We start from the raw sequence: 16,736 nt of genomic DNA, 5'->3' as shown, positions 1-16,736 counted from the left end.
TGGATCATTTGTATCAAAGCAGAACCCTCAGTCTGCTAGACAAAACTGTCCAAGACGTTTGATGTCAACAAACAGGGAGTCTTCAACATGGTGCTGCTATTCGTAACGGAGCAACACGACTAGAAAAACCCCTAAAACTAGTTGGCAAACTCCTCTATTGCAAGGTTATGACATACTAGCCCATCAACGTAAGATCATTGCTACAAGATGGTTCAATGCAACATTGATATCGAGGAGGACACCATGGACCATGCGAGTGATGCTGATGTGAAGCATGGGTTCCATCTCAATCCAATGTCCCAGGACCGGGAATCTGACACGGGCTCCATGATGAGCAAGTACAAGATTGATCTCATGTTCACCATCAACAAGAAGGACGTCAAGGGGAAAGACATTCTGGGAGACAAAGGCGAGGATGTCCAAATCGAGAACAAGGTTCAGGAGAAGATAGATCAAATGTTCAAGGAAGTCGCCTTGAACGATATGATGCGTAACTTCTTCGTGGACTATCTAGGAAGCATTCAGCTCAACAGCGACAAGGTACAATCGTTAGAGACCCTACAGGACCCGCTGAAGAAACTTTACATTTCCTACAAGAAGTCAAGGGGAAAGACATTCTGGGAGACAAAGGCGAGGATGTCCAAATCGAGAACAAGGTTCAGGAGAAGATAGATCAAATGTTCAAGGAGGTCGCGTTGAACGATATGATGCGTAACTTCTTCGTGGACTATCTAGGAAGCATTCAGCTCAACAGCGACAAGGTACAATCGTTGGAGACCCTACAGGACCCGCTGAAGAAACTTTACATTTCCTACAAGAAAGAGAAACAGATGAAGGTCGCCAACAAGAAGAGTGTGCTGGAGATTACCAAGAATGGGTTAAAGTTGAGTTACGGCAACAAGCTGGAGCAGATGAATTCCTTCTCGACAATATGTGTGTGGGCGAGTGTTAAGTTGATCACGAGACCGCATGGGAAGATTACCAAGAATGGGTTAAAGTTGAGTTACGGCAACAAGCTGGAGCAGATGAATTCCTTCTCGACAATATGTGTGTGGGCGAGTGTGAAGTTGATCACGAGACCCCATGGGGTTAATAAGGAGTTCGGGCTGGAGTATTGTTTTGTACCCTTAGTCGCGGATTATAAGAATAACAACATCAAGTTTATTAAGTTAAACCAGAATGAGAGCTACCTCTTCCCGAAGAACACCTACCATGATAATATTCCCATCTTTGTAGTTGTTATGAAGAAGATGTGTGCGACCAAGATATTAGAAGCGCATGCTTTCATTTGTAATTCCAACGAGGAAGCGATAAACATCGCTGCCAACTTGTATAAGACGCTACTCCTGACGACCAATAAGAACAAGAGTAAGATTAGACAGAAGAATGGGATCACGAGTTGTATGAGTGTGAATGACTCACTCAAAGGTAGTCTGTCCAAGGTGAGTCATGTGGTGAGCAATGGGATTTCCAGTAGAGACTCCATCAGGAATTTCGACGTTAAATCCAATTCCAAGGACGAGGAGAGCAGAAAACAGAGTCGGGTGGAAAGTGTTATCAATGAAATTGAAAATAGAACCAAATGTGAAAACACTTGTCATCAGGATCACCAGAATAAAGATTCCCGGGGAGACAGAAGGAAAGTGAGTGACTCGAGAGATCGGCGAAGTTCTAGCGTCGAATCTGTCAAAGATTACAAAGTAGATGTGGCGAGGAAGAAAGAGAAACCTGAAGGGAACTTGGGTCAGAAGAGTGGTAGCGTTGAATCCGTGAGGCAATATGTGGATTATGTGTCTGAGGCTGTCAAACATATGAGGAGACGAAGTAGTGTTATCAGCTCTAGGAGAAGTTCGAGGCAACATCGTTCCAGCAGTGTGGAATCAGTGAAAGACTATGAGGTGAAAAGTCAGAGGACCAAACACGGACATCTGAACGTTAGCCGATACAATTCAACGGATTCCATGAGGATCACGAGTTGTATGAGTGTGAATGACTCACTCAAAGGTAGTCTGTCCAAGGTGAGTCATGTGGTGAGCAATGGGATTTCCAGTAGGGACTCCATCAGGAATTTCGATGTTAAATCCAATGCCAAGGACGAGGAGAGCAGAAAACAGAGTCGGGTGGAAAGTGTTAGGTAAACATTGGATGTTAGGATTATTGAGATATTGGGAAAGACAGCCGTTCCAAGAACAAACCTTATCAATTTAGGATAAAGTTCGCCGCGGGGGGATACCAAACCCGTGACCTAACGCTTAGTACTCAGGCTGGCTAGTCAATCCGTAGACCTGATTATAAACTACGTTAATCCTAAATTATGCCAAAGAATGACCCAAAGTTAAGCAACGTTCTGCACGGTTGGTATCTGGATAAGTTAACAGTTTGTTACATTTTTTACATTATCCTATTTTTCTACTACTCATAAGTATTCATTTCGAATGTAAGATATTGATGTATTGTACATTTCTGTTCATTAAACTATTGTTTTGTAAATAAAATATATTTTATTCAGTGAATAATTGTCTTTCTCTGATGTTTCTCAACGAAAAAATTTCAGTGTAATATCAACTCAACCCTTAGGTGCAGGGTTCGTATCCCAGGCAGGGCAGAAATTTTCTAACCAGACTTTTCCATTTTTGGATAGGTATGGATGTAAAAAAAGAATGTGCCTCAGGACTTGAACCCAGAACCTTCAAGTTACAAGTCAACGACAATAACCAGGGAATAATTAAGAAAAAAAAAAAAAAACATGGTCTTTTGATAGAGATTTTCAAATCTTTATATATTTTGTTTTATCTCAAATAGAACAACATCAACATCATGTCAAACGTGAAAACATCTAGTAACTCTTGTTCAATGGCTTTTGATTTTAAAAACCATTCTGAGATGTGAAATAACAACAGACAGCAAGGAAATCCCAATAAAATCTCATTTACCAAAGACCTGAGCAGTGAAATTAAACCTTCTAAAAACACCTCATTTTCAAAAAAAAGAAAGTAAAAAAAAAAAAAAAACTTTGGCAAATCGAACTAGGTATAACATGCTCTTTCGAAAACTTTAGAGTTACTAGGTTCCTTTGTTATGCACATGAGCAGGTATCATTTTGGTTTTTCTAATAAAAGTGAAGGTAAAGATTTCATAGTATACAGTAAGGGCCTCTCAATAACCTGGAAATATTCGTGTTGTATTTTCTAAGCCGAGAAATATTACTGATTTTTATCTTTTCCGGGAAACTATATTCATATTCCTGCTACTTTTCTTACCTTGAAAATATTCCTGTTTAGTTCTTAATTTTCCGGGAAATATTCCTGTTTATTTTTTAATTTTCCGGGAAATATTCCTGTTTATTTTCTTGAAATATTCTCTCTCTCTATTTTCTTGAAAAATCTCTTCTTTCCCATTTCTTTTAAAAATAAAAAATAAAAAAACAATTCCTGTTATTTTGTTGTCAATAATTGGGAGGACTTTTGAGACGATTTTATTGAACAATGGACTTTTCAATATTGGCTGGATACTTGTTTTCCTGTCACTTATTTTCGAATGTATTTTCTCGGATACAAATATTTTATTTTGGAAATTGGCAGGTTTTTAGACCCCTCTTTTAAATTTCGGGCAATTCGTTTAGTTCAAGACCCCGGGCAGGTTATTATTTCTTTTTTGAATTGAACCTCCGGTAAGATTTTATATTTGAGCCCTAGTATCTAATGTTGTGTTTAATTCTGGGCCATAACAGATTTTACGAACCTCTTTTAGGTCTGGGCCTCGGCAGATTGCTGTTTAAACTTCAACTATAGACCCCAGTAAGTTTTCTCTATTTTGGGCCTCCAATAAAGTTGTGTTTAATTCTGGGCCCCGGCAGGTTATATTTTAAATTATAGGCCCCAAGTTTGTTTCTCATTTTCGGCCCCCAATAATATTGTGTTTAATTCTGGCAGGTTATTTAAATTATAGGCCCCAGGAAGTTTTCTTCAAAGTTGTTTTTAATTCTGGGTCCCGGCAGGTTATTTAGATTATAGATCCCAAGTAAGTTTCTTCTTATATTGGGCAACAAGTTTTTTCTCATTTTGGGCTTCAATAATATTGTATTTTTCTCATTTTGGGCCGGCAATAAAGTCGTTTAATTCTGGGCTCCGGCAGGTTGGGCCTGGTTGGCGGCGGGTTGTTGGGCCGCCAATCGTTCCCTCTCCAATTCCTCCACGGAGAGAAGGTTCTGGGCGGGCGTGTTGGGGCCTTGGGCGCGGGCGCGGGCTAGGAACTCTGGGCTGAACCACTGGAGCAGTTGATCTGAAGTGGACGGCATGTCACCTGCGGGAGAGAACGGATTTTATTAACTGGGGGTACGGTTAGCCCAGTGGTAACGCGCTTGCTTGCCATGCAGAAGGTCCCGGGTTCGATTCCCACCATTGAAAAAAATCTGCACTCGTTTCTACGGGTTACTTTCTGGTGTTTTCGTGTAGACCCAGCACCTAAACGGGAAGTATTGTGTCTCTTCTCACCCATCTCGGTGGTGTAGTGGTTACCGCGGTGTACTCTGGCTCTGGAGGTTGGTGGTTCGAGATGTTCGAGTCCAAGTCAAGTCAAAAATTTAGTGTAGTGTATTAGGCGGGAACGACACTTGTGACAAGCATTTTTGCACAATTACAATTCCTTTGTTGTGTCTCTTCTCGCCCATCTGATGAAAGGCATACTGCCAAGACACAGACCACAGGCGTCTAATGTAGCAGTTGTTTCATTGCTACAGGCGTCTAATGTAGCAGTTGTTTCATTGCTACAGGCGTCTAATGTAGCAGTTGTTTCATTGCTACGAAATAATAACGACGGGGAAATACCCATCTTTTTAAAAATAAAATTGAAAAAAAAACGTGCTATGGCCGCTGCCTATTCTATTCTATTCTATTGTACATACCGGCCTGGGAATGGTGAGAGGTAAACGGGTTGGCATGCTGAGCCCCGGACTGCGGGTTCGATTCTGGAGTCATCATGTTCATTTGTTCGGCTAGAGACTGCGGCACTGTGAAAACAGAGTCAAAATCAAGTACATTGAAATATCCTTTCAAATCAAATCTCAAATTATTTGTGGTAAAGCAGAGCTTTTTCATTACTTCTGTGGATATCGCAGCGTTACTAAGTGCCTCCTTTGCAAATTCCATACTTCAATAATGTTTTTACACTGGTAATGCCGCCACTGGTCGCTACTCGATTAAAATGGCTACTCAATAGTCCTCACGAGGCTGAGTGCACCCCGAACTCCAAGCAGAGAGTCGACTTCGAAAAAATTCGACCCCGCTGGGAATCGAACCCGGGACCTCCAACGTCACCACTCTAACTCTGATTTTAGCCTGAGGGACATCCTACGAGATGTGCAATATGGGCATGCTACGACACAGACCACACGGGTCCAACTTACTCACCGTGTCCGCTGGATTTCGAGCTCAGTTTGGAAGACAGCGTAAACTTTGACCTAGGATTATTCAGCGCCTGACGTTGCTGCTGAGTCAGACCGCCTGGAATTTGTTGATTACCTGGAATAGAATAGAATAGAATAGAATGGAATGGAATGGAATATGAATAGAATATAATTGAATAGAATAGAATATGAATAGAATATAATTGAATTGAATAGAATATGAATAGAATATAATTGAATAGAATAGAATATGAATAGAATATAATTGAATAGAATATGAATTGAATTGAATAGAATAGAATATAATTGAATAGAATAGAATATGAAAAGAATATGAATAGAATAGAATATAATTGAATAGAATAGAATATAAATAGTAAATAAAAAAAAATATAATTGAATAGAATAGAATAGAGAGAAACAATTCAAACATATTTAGGTCGAGTTTTACCACCGTGGATTGTCTCAGGATTGAGTTCAATCCGAGGGTGACCTGGCTATTAAGTATAGGGAAATCCTCGTTTCATCTCAATCCTACCGAGTTGGCCAGCCTAGTTAGTTTGGTTGGTAGCGCGTCTGCCTTGTAAGCGCTAGGCCGCAGGTTCGATTCCCGCCCGAGGCGGATTTTGTCCTGAACGGATAATGTTCGTTCTCGGAACGGCTCGCTTTCTCCTATCCTGTCTTCCTTCTCTCTTCGATTTCGGGACACGAAGACCTCCGTTGTTACAGTTCCCTCTGTCAAACCTCTTCAGAATAAACTTACCTAAATTCATTATATTCTTGTGAGCTAGAGAGTTGGATTGCTGTGGTCTATTGCTTAGCTGAGACCATGGGACACCTTGGGAATGATTTAGTAACATATCTGCACAGAGAATGAAAATGGCCATTGAGATGATGAAAGTGACCGTAGAGATTCGTAGAAGCTCAACCCGTCCTTTGGGGCTGGCCAGCCCCTACACCTAAGCCTCAGTTTGGGCTTTTTGTGTGTGGGGTTAAGCTGTTTCCTAGCTAAGCTCGAAGATCCGAACGATCTTCAGGAGCTTTTTAGTTAGGTTGTGTCTATGGATATCTTGCTGAGGGTTGGCTAACCCTATAGTAAATCTCCATATTGTTAGGGAGTTACATTCGAAGATGACATGAGTAGCTGTCTCCTCGCACTCCCCGCATAACCTACACACAGGTTATGCGGGGAGTGCGTGTGAAAGCGACCAGTGGCGGCATTGCCGACGTAAAAAGATTATTGTAAAGAGATTACTTAGCTTAGGGCAGTCACTCACTATCAGGTGGACCTGACAAGTACAGCTGAAAAGGTGTACCTGTCAGGTCTACCTGATAGTGACTGGCTGGCCTTAGTAAAAGTTCTTTTTTTCCATCCTAGCCTAGCCTAGCCTAGCCTAGCCCTGTGTCTAACCACTGGGCCCTGGCTATACTCACCCTTGTCATGCTGATGGGAGATGGGGGGCGGTTCATGAGACGGTGGGGGCGGTGCGGCGGTCATTTTCCTCAGCACCGAGGTCGGAGTGAAGGCGCCGATGACGGGTGAAGAACTGGAGGGTCGGAGTTCGTGACCCGGGGCCGGCGCTAAACCATGCGAGCCGCCTTGGTTGGAATTGGGCGAGCCGCATCTGTGAAATGGGCAGAAATGAAAAGGTTTGAAATTGATTTTTCGGTAATTATTCGGAAGCAATGAAAAGAAAGCTCCTTTTTGTGTTTAACTTAACCCTATCATAACACTGGTCACTGCTCATTTGTGAAAGCTCTTTTTTTGTAGCAATTTTTCTTTGTCATAGCTTCGGAACTAACACCTATTTTTCTTCAAAAAGGACGATGAAAAGAAAACATTCGAAAAAAAAAAATAAAAAAATAGGAAAATGAGAAAAAAATTGTCAGAAAGCCTAGTTGGAGCGCGTCTGCCTTGATAGACAAGGCAGACTCGGTGGTAACCTAACTCTTAGAGCTTCATTATTATATCGTCAAATTCTCAAATATATGAGGATAAAATTCCAAGCCCTCCTGTTTATCCTCTATATGGCGCTAAACCATGCGAGCCGCCTTGGTTGGAATTGGGCGAGCCGCATCTGTGAAATGGGCAGAAATGAGAAGGTTTGAAATTGATTTTTCGGTAATCATTCGGAAGCAATGAAAAAGAAAACTCCTTTTTGTGTTTAACTTAACCCTATCATAACACTGGTCACTGCTCATTTGTGAAAGATCTTTTTTCGTAGCAATTTTTCTTTGTCATAGCTTCGGAACTAACACTTATTTTTCTTCAAAAAGGACGATGAAAAGAAAACATTCGAAAAAAAAGGAAAATGAGAAAAAATTGTCAGAAAGCCTAGTTGGAGCGCGTCTGCCTTGGTAGACAAGGCAGACTCTACCACCTAACTCTTAGAGCTTCATTATTATATCGTCAAATTCTTAAATAAATGAGGATAAAGTTCCAAGCCCTCCTGTTTATCCTCATAATCCTACTGCTGGAGAGAAGAGACTTTTCAGTCCGATGAAAACAGTGTAAACAGAACTCAGAGTAAGAATAACATAGAGGGAGCGTTTGGGACCAAAACGAAAGACACTTTTCAAATCGAAGGTTATATATCAGCTGATTTGGTACCAGTGCCGGACCATGAATAATTTCCTGGGTAGGATGATTTTTACAGAAATTTTGAAACATTATTTCTGCTTTTTTTAAACTTTTACTTTAACAACTTCTTAAGTAAATTCGATGGGTATCTTATCTTATTTATCCATTATTGACTTTAAAAATTCATAAAACCATTCAGAAATCGGGGGAAATTGAAAATACAGACCGGGACTGCAAAATGTAAACAAATATTTCAGTAATTTTCCACCAATGAGAGAAGAGTAAAGTCAGGTGACTAAACAAATTTGGTTAGTCAGCTGTTCGTGAACTGTCCTTCGACCTTGATATGTAAAAAGACTCAAACGCTCCCTCTATGTTATTCTTACTCTGAGAACAGAATAAATAAGTGTATTCTTATTGTTATTCCTAGCCTCACCTCTGCAATAGTTCCTGCCGTTTCCGGAGCGTTTCCTTCTGTTCTTCTATCTTCTTCTTGATGGCGTTCTGTAGGATGGCCTGGGCTGCCATCTGCTGATTGGGAGACGGAATCCGCGATTTCAGAGCACAAAAACCTCATAGCTAGCCTAGTTAGCTTAGTTGGTAGTGCGTCTGCCTTGTAAGCGCTAGGCCGCGGGCTCTATTCCCGCCCGGGGCGGATTTTATCCTGATGGGATAGTGTTCGTTTTCGGAACGGCTGGCTTTCTCCTATCCTGTCTTCCTTCTCTCTTCGGTTTTCGGGACGATAAGACCATAGCAGTTACAGTTCCCTCTGTCAAAACCTCTTAAAAAAAAAAAAAAAAAAAAAAAAAAAAAAAAAAAATAGATTAGGGGCACGGTTAGCCCAGTGATAACGCGCTTGCTTGTCATACGGAAGGTCCTGGGTTCGAATCCCAGAATACCACCATTGACAAAAATGTGTACTCGTTTTTCGATAGCAAATATTTCAAGGGGTTACTTTCTGGTGTTCTCGTGTTGACCCAGCACCTAAATCGGAAGTATTATGTCTCTTCTCGCCCATCTGATGAGAGGCATACTACGGCAGATGATTCGTATAAGCTTAACCCGACCTTTAGGGCTGTTCGCCCCTACACCTAAGCCTCGGAGTGGGCTTTTTGTGTTGGGAGTTAAGCTGACTATCCTCAGATTTCAGTGCAATGGTCCTAAACTAAAATGGACGCGGCACACAAGGGATCAAGAAGAGACCGCCTTAACATAATAATAAATCCTCAGATTCGTCTCACTTTTACGTCCTCCAGAGAGACGGTACGGAATGGGGATGCTACGACACAGACCACACGAGTCTACTCTAGCAGTTTCGACGAAATGAAACGAACGCTCACTTACCTGGGTTATTGCCACTGTTAGCGCCCAACATGAACTGCTGGGCCGCCTGACTAGGGGAAGGGCCCTGTTGGGCGCCCTGGGACCCCGGCTGGAGAAAGTTGGGGCCCCCTCCTGTGGGGTTCTGGCCGGGGGAGAGGGGACCAACACCGGGGGTGGCTGAAGGGACAGAGGGGGGAAGAAAAGGGGGAGGGGGACATAGAGTACCCAAACATTAAAAATACACATACACATATAGTACCTACACCAACATATTTGAAAAAATCATGTATCTACTGTCAAAAATGGGATTTCTTCAACAAAAGTACTCAATTGATAAAATTACAAATATCAACAGCACATATGACCTATGACCTACCTAGTTTCAACCTTCCTCATTTAGGAAAATTTTCCCTGTACAGAATATGCTAACATGTCCTATTCGACTGGAAAACATCACAAGATATCTCGTGCAGAAAAAAAATTGACCGGGCAGGCATTGAGGTATTGAGAAGCAACGAACCGACAAACTGAAGCATGTCTGACGTCCAAGGTTGTTTAGCCGGGCTAAGAATGCTGAAATTCAAAGTGTGTGGGCGGGTTGGGTAGGTATTTATATATTTTTTTTCCTTTAAATATTTTTTTTTTTTTAATGCTAGTTTGGGAAAGAAAAATATACAGAAAATAACGTTTTTCCTCTATGAACTAGGGACTAGGGGTATATTGATCTAGGAAAGGGGATAGGTAGGGGCCATGTGTATGTAAAGGTTTTTTTTTTCCTTTCTCCGTCTGGTAAAACGCGGCAGGATGAAAATTTGCACTTTTTTTTTGCTGGGGAGGGTTTCCGCAGTGTCGTATAAGCAATGCATTCTCACTATGTGAATTTGGCTTTTTCCATATTAATTCATGAAAAAAAGTCATCAAATCCAAAAAAACGTCAAAGTTCAAAGTCACTTAGTCCTTCAGAATTTCAGATGGTAACGGTTACGCGTTGGTGGGTGAAAATTACGGGTGTTTTTTTTTTTTTTGAAAAAATGTGGAAACAACTTTAATTTCCCAAATATTCTTGACCAATTCATGTTTGTGTTTCATGCTTCATTTCAAATAGAAATTCGAGTTAATTTCCCCCCCACGGATAGTCATAACTCCCCATTGGATTTATTCCAGCTCAAAAAAAAGTAGCTCAAAAATTTATTCAGAAGACGAAGATGAAGAAAGAGAAAGAAGTGGAAGAAGAAGAAAAACAGGAGGAGGAGGAGGAGGAAAAAATAGTTACAAATTTCATCCCTCCTGATTTGATTAATATGAAAAGGAATTTTAAGAAAGATAGGAGGAGGAGGAGGAGGAGGAGGAGGAGGAGATACAAAACCACGGTGAAGGAGGAGGCCGGGGGGTGGCGTGAAAATTACTTTGTCCTGAATTGGGTGTGCGTACACTTTGGAATATTAAATAGGACCCGAGTTTTAGGAACGGTGCCGGTGGCTCGTGAGATGTAAAGTAGTTGACATAATCATTTTGATCTTTTTACTTAATAACCAGCGCTATATTAGTTTGGTAACCTTTTGACCTCACTTTTTTTTTTTTTTTTAATAGCCCCTTCTTGACGGCACGATAAGGCCCAAAATCTAAGAATTAGGCCTTTGTGTGTTGAATATTTTCGTCAAATTTAATCATAATTGGACCGTCCACATCACTTTCAGGTGAAAATTACTTTGTCCTGAATTGGGTGTGCGTACACTTTGGAATATTAAATAGGACCCGAGTTTTAGGAACGGTGCCGGTGGCTCGTGAGATTTAAAGTAGTTGACATAATCATTTTGATCTTTTTACTTAATAACCAGCGCTATATTAGTTTGGTAACCTTTTGACCTCACTTTTTTTTTTTTTTTTTTTAATAGCCCCTTCTTGACGGCACGATAAGGCCCAAAATCTAAGAATTAGGCCTTTGTGTGTTGAATATTTTCGTCAAATTTAATCATAATTGGACCGTCCACATCGCTTTCAGGGCTATCGCGGAACCAATGAATTATACATAGGTAAATATTCGAAGCTATTTAGTCAGAACTCAGAACTTGGTACATTCGTTCAATGGATGCCTTCAGCATCTTTTGATGTAACAATCATTTTATTTTGAGATCTATTTGGAATCCGCTTCAAACTTCAGCGATGAGCTGAAAATCCTCCTAATTTTTTAATAGCAAACCAGAATCTTCTGATGATCATTTGTCACACGAATGTCCCCTGATTTCAAGCAGTGCCAATTTTCTTGTGCCGCCTTCTGATATTTTTTCGAGTCGTGCATATTTTCGTTTTGCTGGAAAAAACTTTCAGTCTGGAAGTTTTTTAATATTTTTCCAAGGAAAAGTTCTGATTAGTGTAGTTGAACTCTTGGATTTAGCAATCTGATTGGCTGATTTTTTTCCCATCAACCAATCAGATAGCTTAATTCAAAAGTTTCACTCGATTTTGTGGACCCGGCCATTCATGAAGCACCTTGTATTTGTTTGAGCTTTCCACGTGGTGAATTTTCTGCATGGTCAAGTTCACCCAGACGAAAAAAGGTTTTATTGGCTTCACTGGAATGCTTTTTTCGCGAAAATACCGGTCTGTGTCCATCATGTTTGACTGCCATGTTTTGGCTTTTGAAAATTCCATGTTTTATAAATCTTATGAGCGCCTGGAAACTTTTGTAGAGTATGCAATGTGCTAGGATTTGTTGAAACTTTCAAATCGCAATAATTTGGAAGATTGGACAAAAGAGATCATTCCTGTAATCGAGCTACCTAGCTGGCTCAATGACTATTACGCTTGCTCGATAAAAAGGCGGTACCAATTGTTGGCCTTGTAAAAAACATCTTCATCTTTTGGGAACGCGATAGGATACTTTGCAAGTCCTGCGGTACACAAGGTGAAAATTTATCTCCGGATGGGGAAAAAAAATCTCCCTCGTTCTTTTCCTCCCTTTTCCCTTTCACTATCATGTTTCCTTCCGCCTACATTATCACTTCTCACCTGTACTATTTCCCACCATATCTCCCTTCCCCTCTTCATTCGTCCCTTTCAGAGGGAAAGGGTTGCTCCCAACATCAATATTCAATATTACCTTCTCCCTCTTCCTTTCTTTCGTGATTTTAATTTCTCCTCCGTCCCTTCTCCTGTTTTCTCACCCTCTGAACTTTTTTTTGTAGAACGTTCTTAATAGCGCGCGTTTTGCTATCTTTTGTTTTGATATCCAAGGAAATGGAAGCTAGTTAGGAGAGTGAGAGGGAAAAGCATACCCAATTTCTATTGGTCGATACGATGTTAATCGAACACGATAAGGGAATTTAATTAAGAAGGAAATTCGATCTCAAGTTCCGGAGATCTTTGTGGCCTCTCCTGAGATTTCACCTAACAATGTGCTGTCACATACTCGCATCATTTTCCTCAGATAAAATTCAAATGTCTAAATTTTTCTCTTCTCTTTTTCTCTCTTCTTCGTTTTTCTTTTTCAGTGAAACAAAAGATTATGTCAGACTTTAGAGAGAAAAGTATGGCGAGTGACGACCTTCTGCAGAAAAGATATGTTGCTTTTACATTTTTCCCTTTCATAATTTATTAATACCTATGTATGTTTCTTCTTGGAGGTTCCTTGTTTGGTTTTACCACAGCGCAGCGGTGATGTAAGGAAGTTACAGCTTCTGTGCCTCTCCTGAGATTTCACCTAACAATGTGCTGTCACATACTCGCATCATTTTCCTCAGATAAAATTCAAATGTCTAAATTTTTCTCTCTTCTTCGTTTTTCTTTTTCAGTGAGACAAAAGTTTATGTCAGACTTTAGAGAGAAAAGTATGGCGAGTGACGATCTTCTGTAGAAAAGATATGTTGCTTTTACATTTTTGCCTTTCATAATTTATTAATACCTATGTTTCTTCTTGGAAGTTCCTTGTTTGGTTTTACCACAGCGCAGCGGTGATGTAAGGAAGTTACAGCTTCTGTGTTCATAGTTCATACCTAAAGCCATGGTTTATTTTACAAGAAGGATGCAACAAAATTCAAAATACTTAAAAGTGTGGTCTGTGTGCAAGCTTGAAGTTTTTCTGAACCAGATTAGTGTTTAGCAACGAGGAGATGAATACCAATCTCCCAAGACACTAGTAGCTTCATATACTTATACCAAAGTACCTCTCAATCTCTCAAACTGGTACTTATGCGTGGTAGAATGGGTAAATTATGGATTTGAAAAAATCATGTATCTACTGTCAAAAATGGGATTTCTTCAACAAAAGTACTCAATTGATAAAATTACAAATATCAACAGCACACATGACTTATGACCTACCTAGTTTCAACCTTCCTCATTTAGGAAAATTTTTCCCTGTACAGAATATGCTAACATGTCCTATTCGACTGGAAAACATCACAAGATACCTCGTGCAGAAAAAATTGACCGGGCAGGCATTGAGGTATTGAGAAGCAACGAACCGACAAACGGAAGCATGTCTGACGTCCAAGGTTGTTTAGCCGGGCTAAGAATGCTGAAATTCAAAGTGTGTGGGCGGGTTGGGTAGGTATTTATATATTTTTTTCCTTTAAATATTTTTTTTTAATGCTAGTTTGGGAAAGAAAAATATACAGAAAATAACGTTTTTCCTCTATGAACTAGGGGTATATTGATCTAGGAAAGGGGATAGGTAGGGGCCATGTGTATGTAAAGGTTTTTTTTTTCCTTTCTCCTGAGCGCGCGCAAGAGTTGTGTGGCTGGAAGCTCGAATATTTTTACCCAGTTAAGCAAAGGCTTTTCACGCGTTCGTTACAATTAAAGTTTCCGACAAAAAGAGCATGGTTTTTTGAGCTCTCTTTGAAAGTTCGCTAACTTTGAGAGAAAGGAAAATGTGTTTTGGAAGAAAAAAAGTAATGAATGTACTCTTACTTAGTTTTGCTCCCACTCTCTAACCATCCTTCCTCAGGCGCACCTAATACTTTTAGCCTCCCTCTCTTCTTTCTCCACCTCCACTTCATTCGAATTCACATCCCTCCTAGCCTCCCCCAACATTCTCTACTCATCTCTAATCCCCTCTGTTCTTCCCATACTCAGTCAAACCCAATTTTAATCCTCATCTACTCCTACCTTTACTCTGAATACCCTCTTCCTAGCCATTTATTCCCCTCTCTTCCTGTTCCACTTCCGTCCTACTCTTTCTCAGTCTTCCCTGATCTCCCTTTGTCCAGGTAGCTTAGTTTTGTTTTCTTTTGAAATAATTAATAAAAATTCGTTTGTTGAGTAAAAGTTGTGTTCTTGGCTAAAAGTTAAAAAAAAAAAATACTAGGTACCTAATAATAAAACAAAAACTTGTAAATATTCATGTCCAATTGAAGTTTTGCTTAGTTTTGTTTTCTTTTGAAATAATTAATAAAAATTCGTTTGTTGAGTAAAAGTTGTGTTCTTGGCTAAAAGTTAAAAAAAAAAAAAAATACTAGGTACCTAATAATAAAACAAAAACTTGTAAATATTCATGTCCAATTGAAGTCGAAAATAATGTATGGACACAAGATAGGAGGTGATATTTCATGGTGCTACACCTTCAGTGTGTCTGCGGCACTCTGCAGAGGAGGAGGTCGTGCGACCCCTCGATGTCACGGACCCTGGGACCTCTTCAGTGAACGCTGACACGTCACCCGTGGCTGTTAAAAGTCGCGAACACATTTGCGCGTTGCGGCAGCTCTGCGGTAGAATATGCCACGAAGACTTCCGCGCCGCGCCGCAGTAAAATAAGGGGGGAGGGAGAAGCTTTCTTGTTTCCCCTCCAATTAAACGGAAATGTAGGAGGAAGAGATGAGATGAGTGTGGAGGAGAGAGGGAGAAGGAGATGGTGAGAAAAAAGACGAAAGAATACATAAAGGGGAATGGAAGGGAGGATATCCAGAGAGAGGGAGAGAGTGATTGAGGGCGAGAGAGAAAGGATTTGATTTATGATGAGATTTTTCCTAGATTTTCGAAAGCGCCCCATCAATATTTTACAAAATGAACCGCGGCCTTTTCATGCTATTGTTCTGGTAAAACGCGGCAGGATGAAAATTTGCACTTTTTTTTTGCTGGGGAGGGTTTCCGCAGTGTCGTATAAGCAATGCATTCTCACTATGTGAATTTGGCTTTTTCCATATTAATTCATGAAAAAAAGTCATCAAATCCAAAAAAACGTCAAAGTTCAAAGTCACTTAGTCCTTCAGAATTTCAGATGGTAACGGTTACGCGTTGGTGGGTGAAAATTACGGGTGTTTTTTTTTTTTTTGAAAAAATGTGGAAACAACTTTAATTTCCCAAATATTCTTGACCAATTCATGTTTGTGTTTCATGCTTCATTTCAAATAGAAATTCGAGTTAATTTCCCCCCCACGGATAGTCATAACTCCCCATTGGATTTATTCCAGCTCAAAAAAAAGTAGCTCAAAAATTTATTCAGAAGACGAAGATGAAGAAAGAGAAAGAAGTGGAAGAAGAAGAAAAACAGGAGGAGGAGGAGGAGGAAAAAATAGTTACAAATTTCATCCCTCCTGATTTGATTAATATGAAAAGGAATTTTAAGAAAGATAGGAGGAGGAGGAGGAGGAGGAGGAGGAGGAGATACAAAACCACGGTGAAGGAGGAGGCCGGGGGGTGGCGTGAAAATTACTTTGTCCTGAATTGGGTGTGCGTACACTTTGGAATATTAAATAGGACCCGAGTTTTAGGAACGGTGCCGGTGGCTCGTGAGATGTAAAGTAGTTGACATAATCATTTTAATCTTTTTACTTAATAATCAGCGCTATATTAGTTTGGTAACCTTTTGACCTCACTTTTTTTAAAAGAGCCCCTTCTTGACGGCACGATAAGGCCCAAAATCTAAGAATTGGGCCTTTGTGTATTGAATATTTTCGTCAAATTTAATCAAAATTGGACTGTCCACATCGCTTTCAGGGCTATCGCGGAACCAATGAATTATACATAGGTAAATATTCGAAGCTATTTAGTGAAAACTCAGAACTTGGTACATTCGTTCAATGGATGCCTTCAGCATCTTTTGATGTAACGATCATTTTGTTTTGAGATCTATTTGGAATCCGCTTCAAACTTCAGCGATGAGCTGAGAATCCTCCTAATTTATTAAGAGCAAACCAGAATCTTCTGATGATCATTTGTCACACGAATATCCCCTGATTTCAAGCAGTGCCAATTTTCTTGTGCCGCCTTCAGATATTTTTTCCAGTCGTGCATATTTTCGTTTTGCTGGAAAAAACTTTCAGTCTGGAAGTTTTTTAATATTTTTCTAAGGAAAAGTTCTGATTAGTGTATTAACGAAATTTCTCAAATTGACTTAATTCACGAGACGAACAAACCTCTCCTGCGTTGTCGAACGGATCATGTCGCTCCAGGAAATTGTATCTTGAGTCACTTGAGTGTTTGAATCTT

At 40.2% G+C, this 16,736-nt stretch overlaps 2 protein-coding genes across 2 annotated transcripts; one reads left to right on the top strand and one right to left on the bottom strand.

The window, feature by feature from the left end:
- Positions 1-207: 207 nt before the first annotated feature.
- Positions 208-2,138, top strand: LOC108253255. Its single transcript, XM_017446854.1, has 3 exons — positions 208-540; positions 606-868; positions 983-2,138. The coding sequence occupies exons 1-3, from the start codon at positions 208-210 to the stop codon at positions 2,136-2,138; spliced, it is 1,752 nt and encodes a 583-aa protein (XP_017302343.1).
- Positions 2,139-2,753: 615 nt separating this feature from the next.
- LOC103515706 lies at positions 2,754-8,532 on the bottom strand. The gene is made up of 6 exons (XM_008480647.3): positions 8,422-8,532; positions 6,839-7,029; positions 6,168-6,266; positions 5,409-5,519; positions 4,904-5,008; positions 2,754-4,302 (listed from the first exon to the last, which is right to left on the bottom strand). The coding sequence occupies exons 1-6, from the start codon at positions 8,511-8,513 to the stop codon at positions 4,115-4,117; spliced, it is 786 nt and encodes a 261-aa protein (XP_008478869.2). The 5' UTR covers positions 8,514-8,532; the 3' UTR covers positions 2,754-4,114.
- Between the last annotated feature and the right edge of the window lie 8,204 nt (positions 8,533-16,736).

The sequence above is a fragment of the Diaphorina citri genome, unplaced genomic scaffold (assembly GCF_000475195.1).
Source record: "Diaphorina citri unplaced genomic scaffold, Diaci psyllid genome assembly version 1.1 scaffold50, whole genome shotgun sequence".
NCBI classification, from domain to species: domain Eukaryota; kingdom Metazoa; phylum Arthropoda; class Insecta; order Hemiptera; family Psyllidae; genus Diaphorina; species Diaphorina citri.
This window is presented reverse-complemented; position numbering and strand designations above follow the sequence as displayed.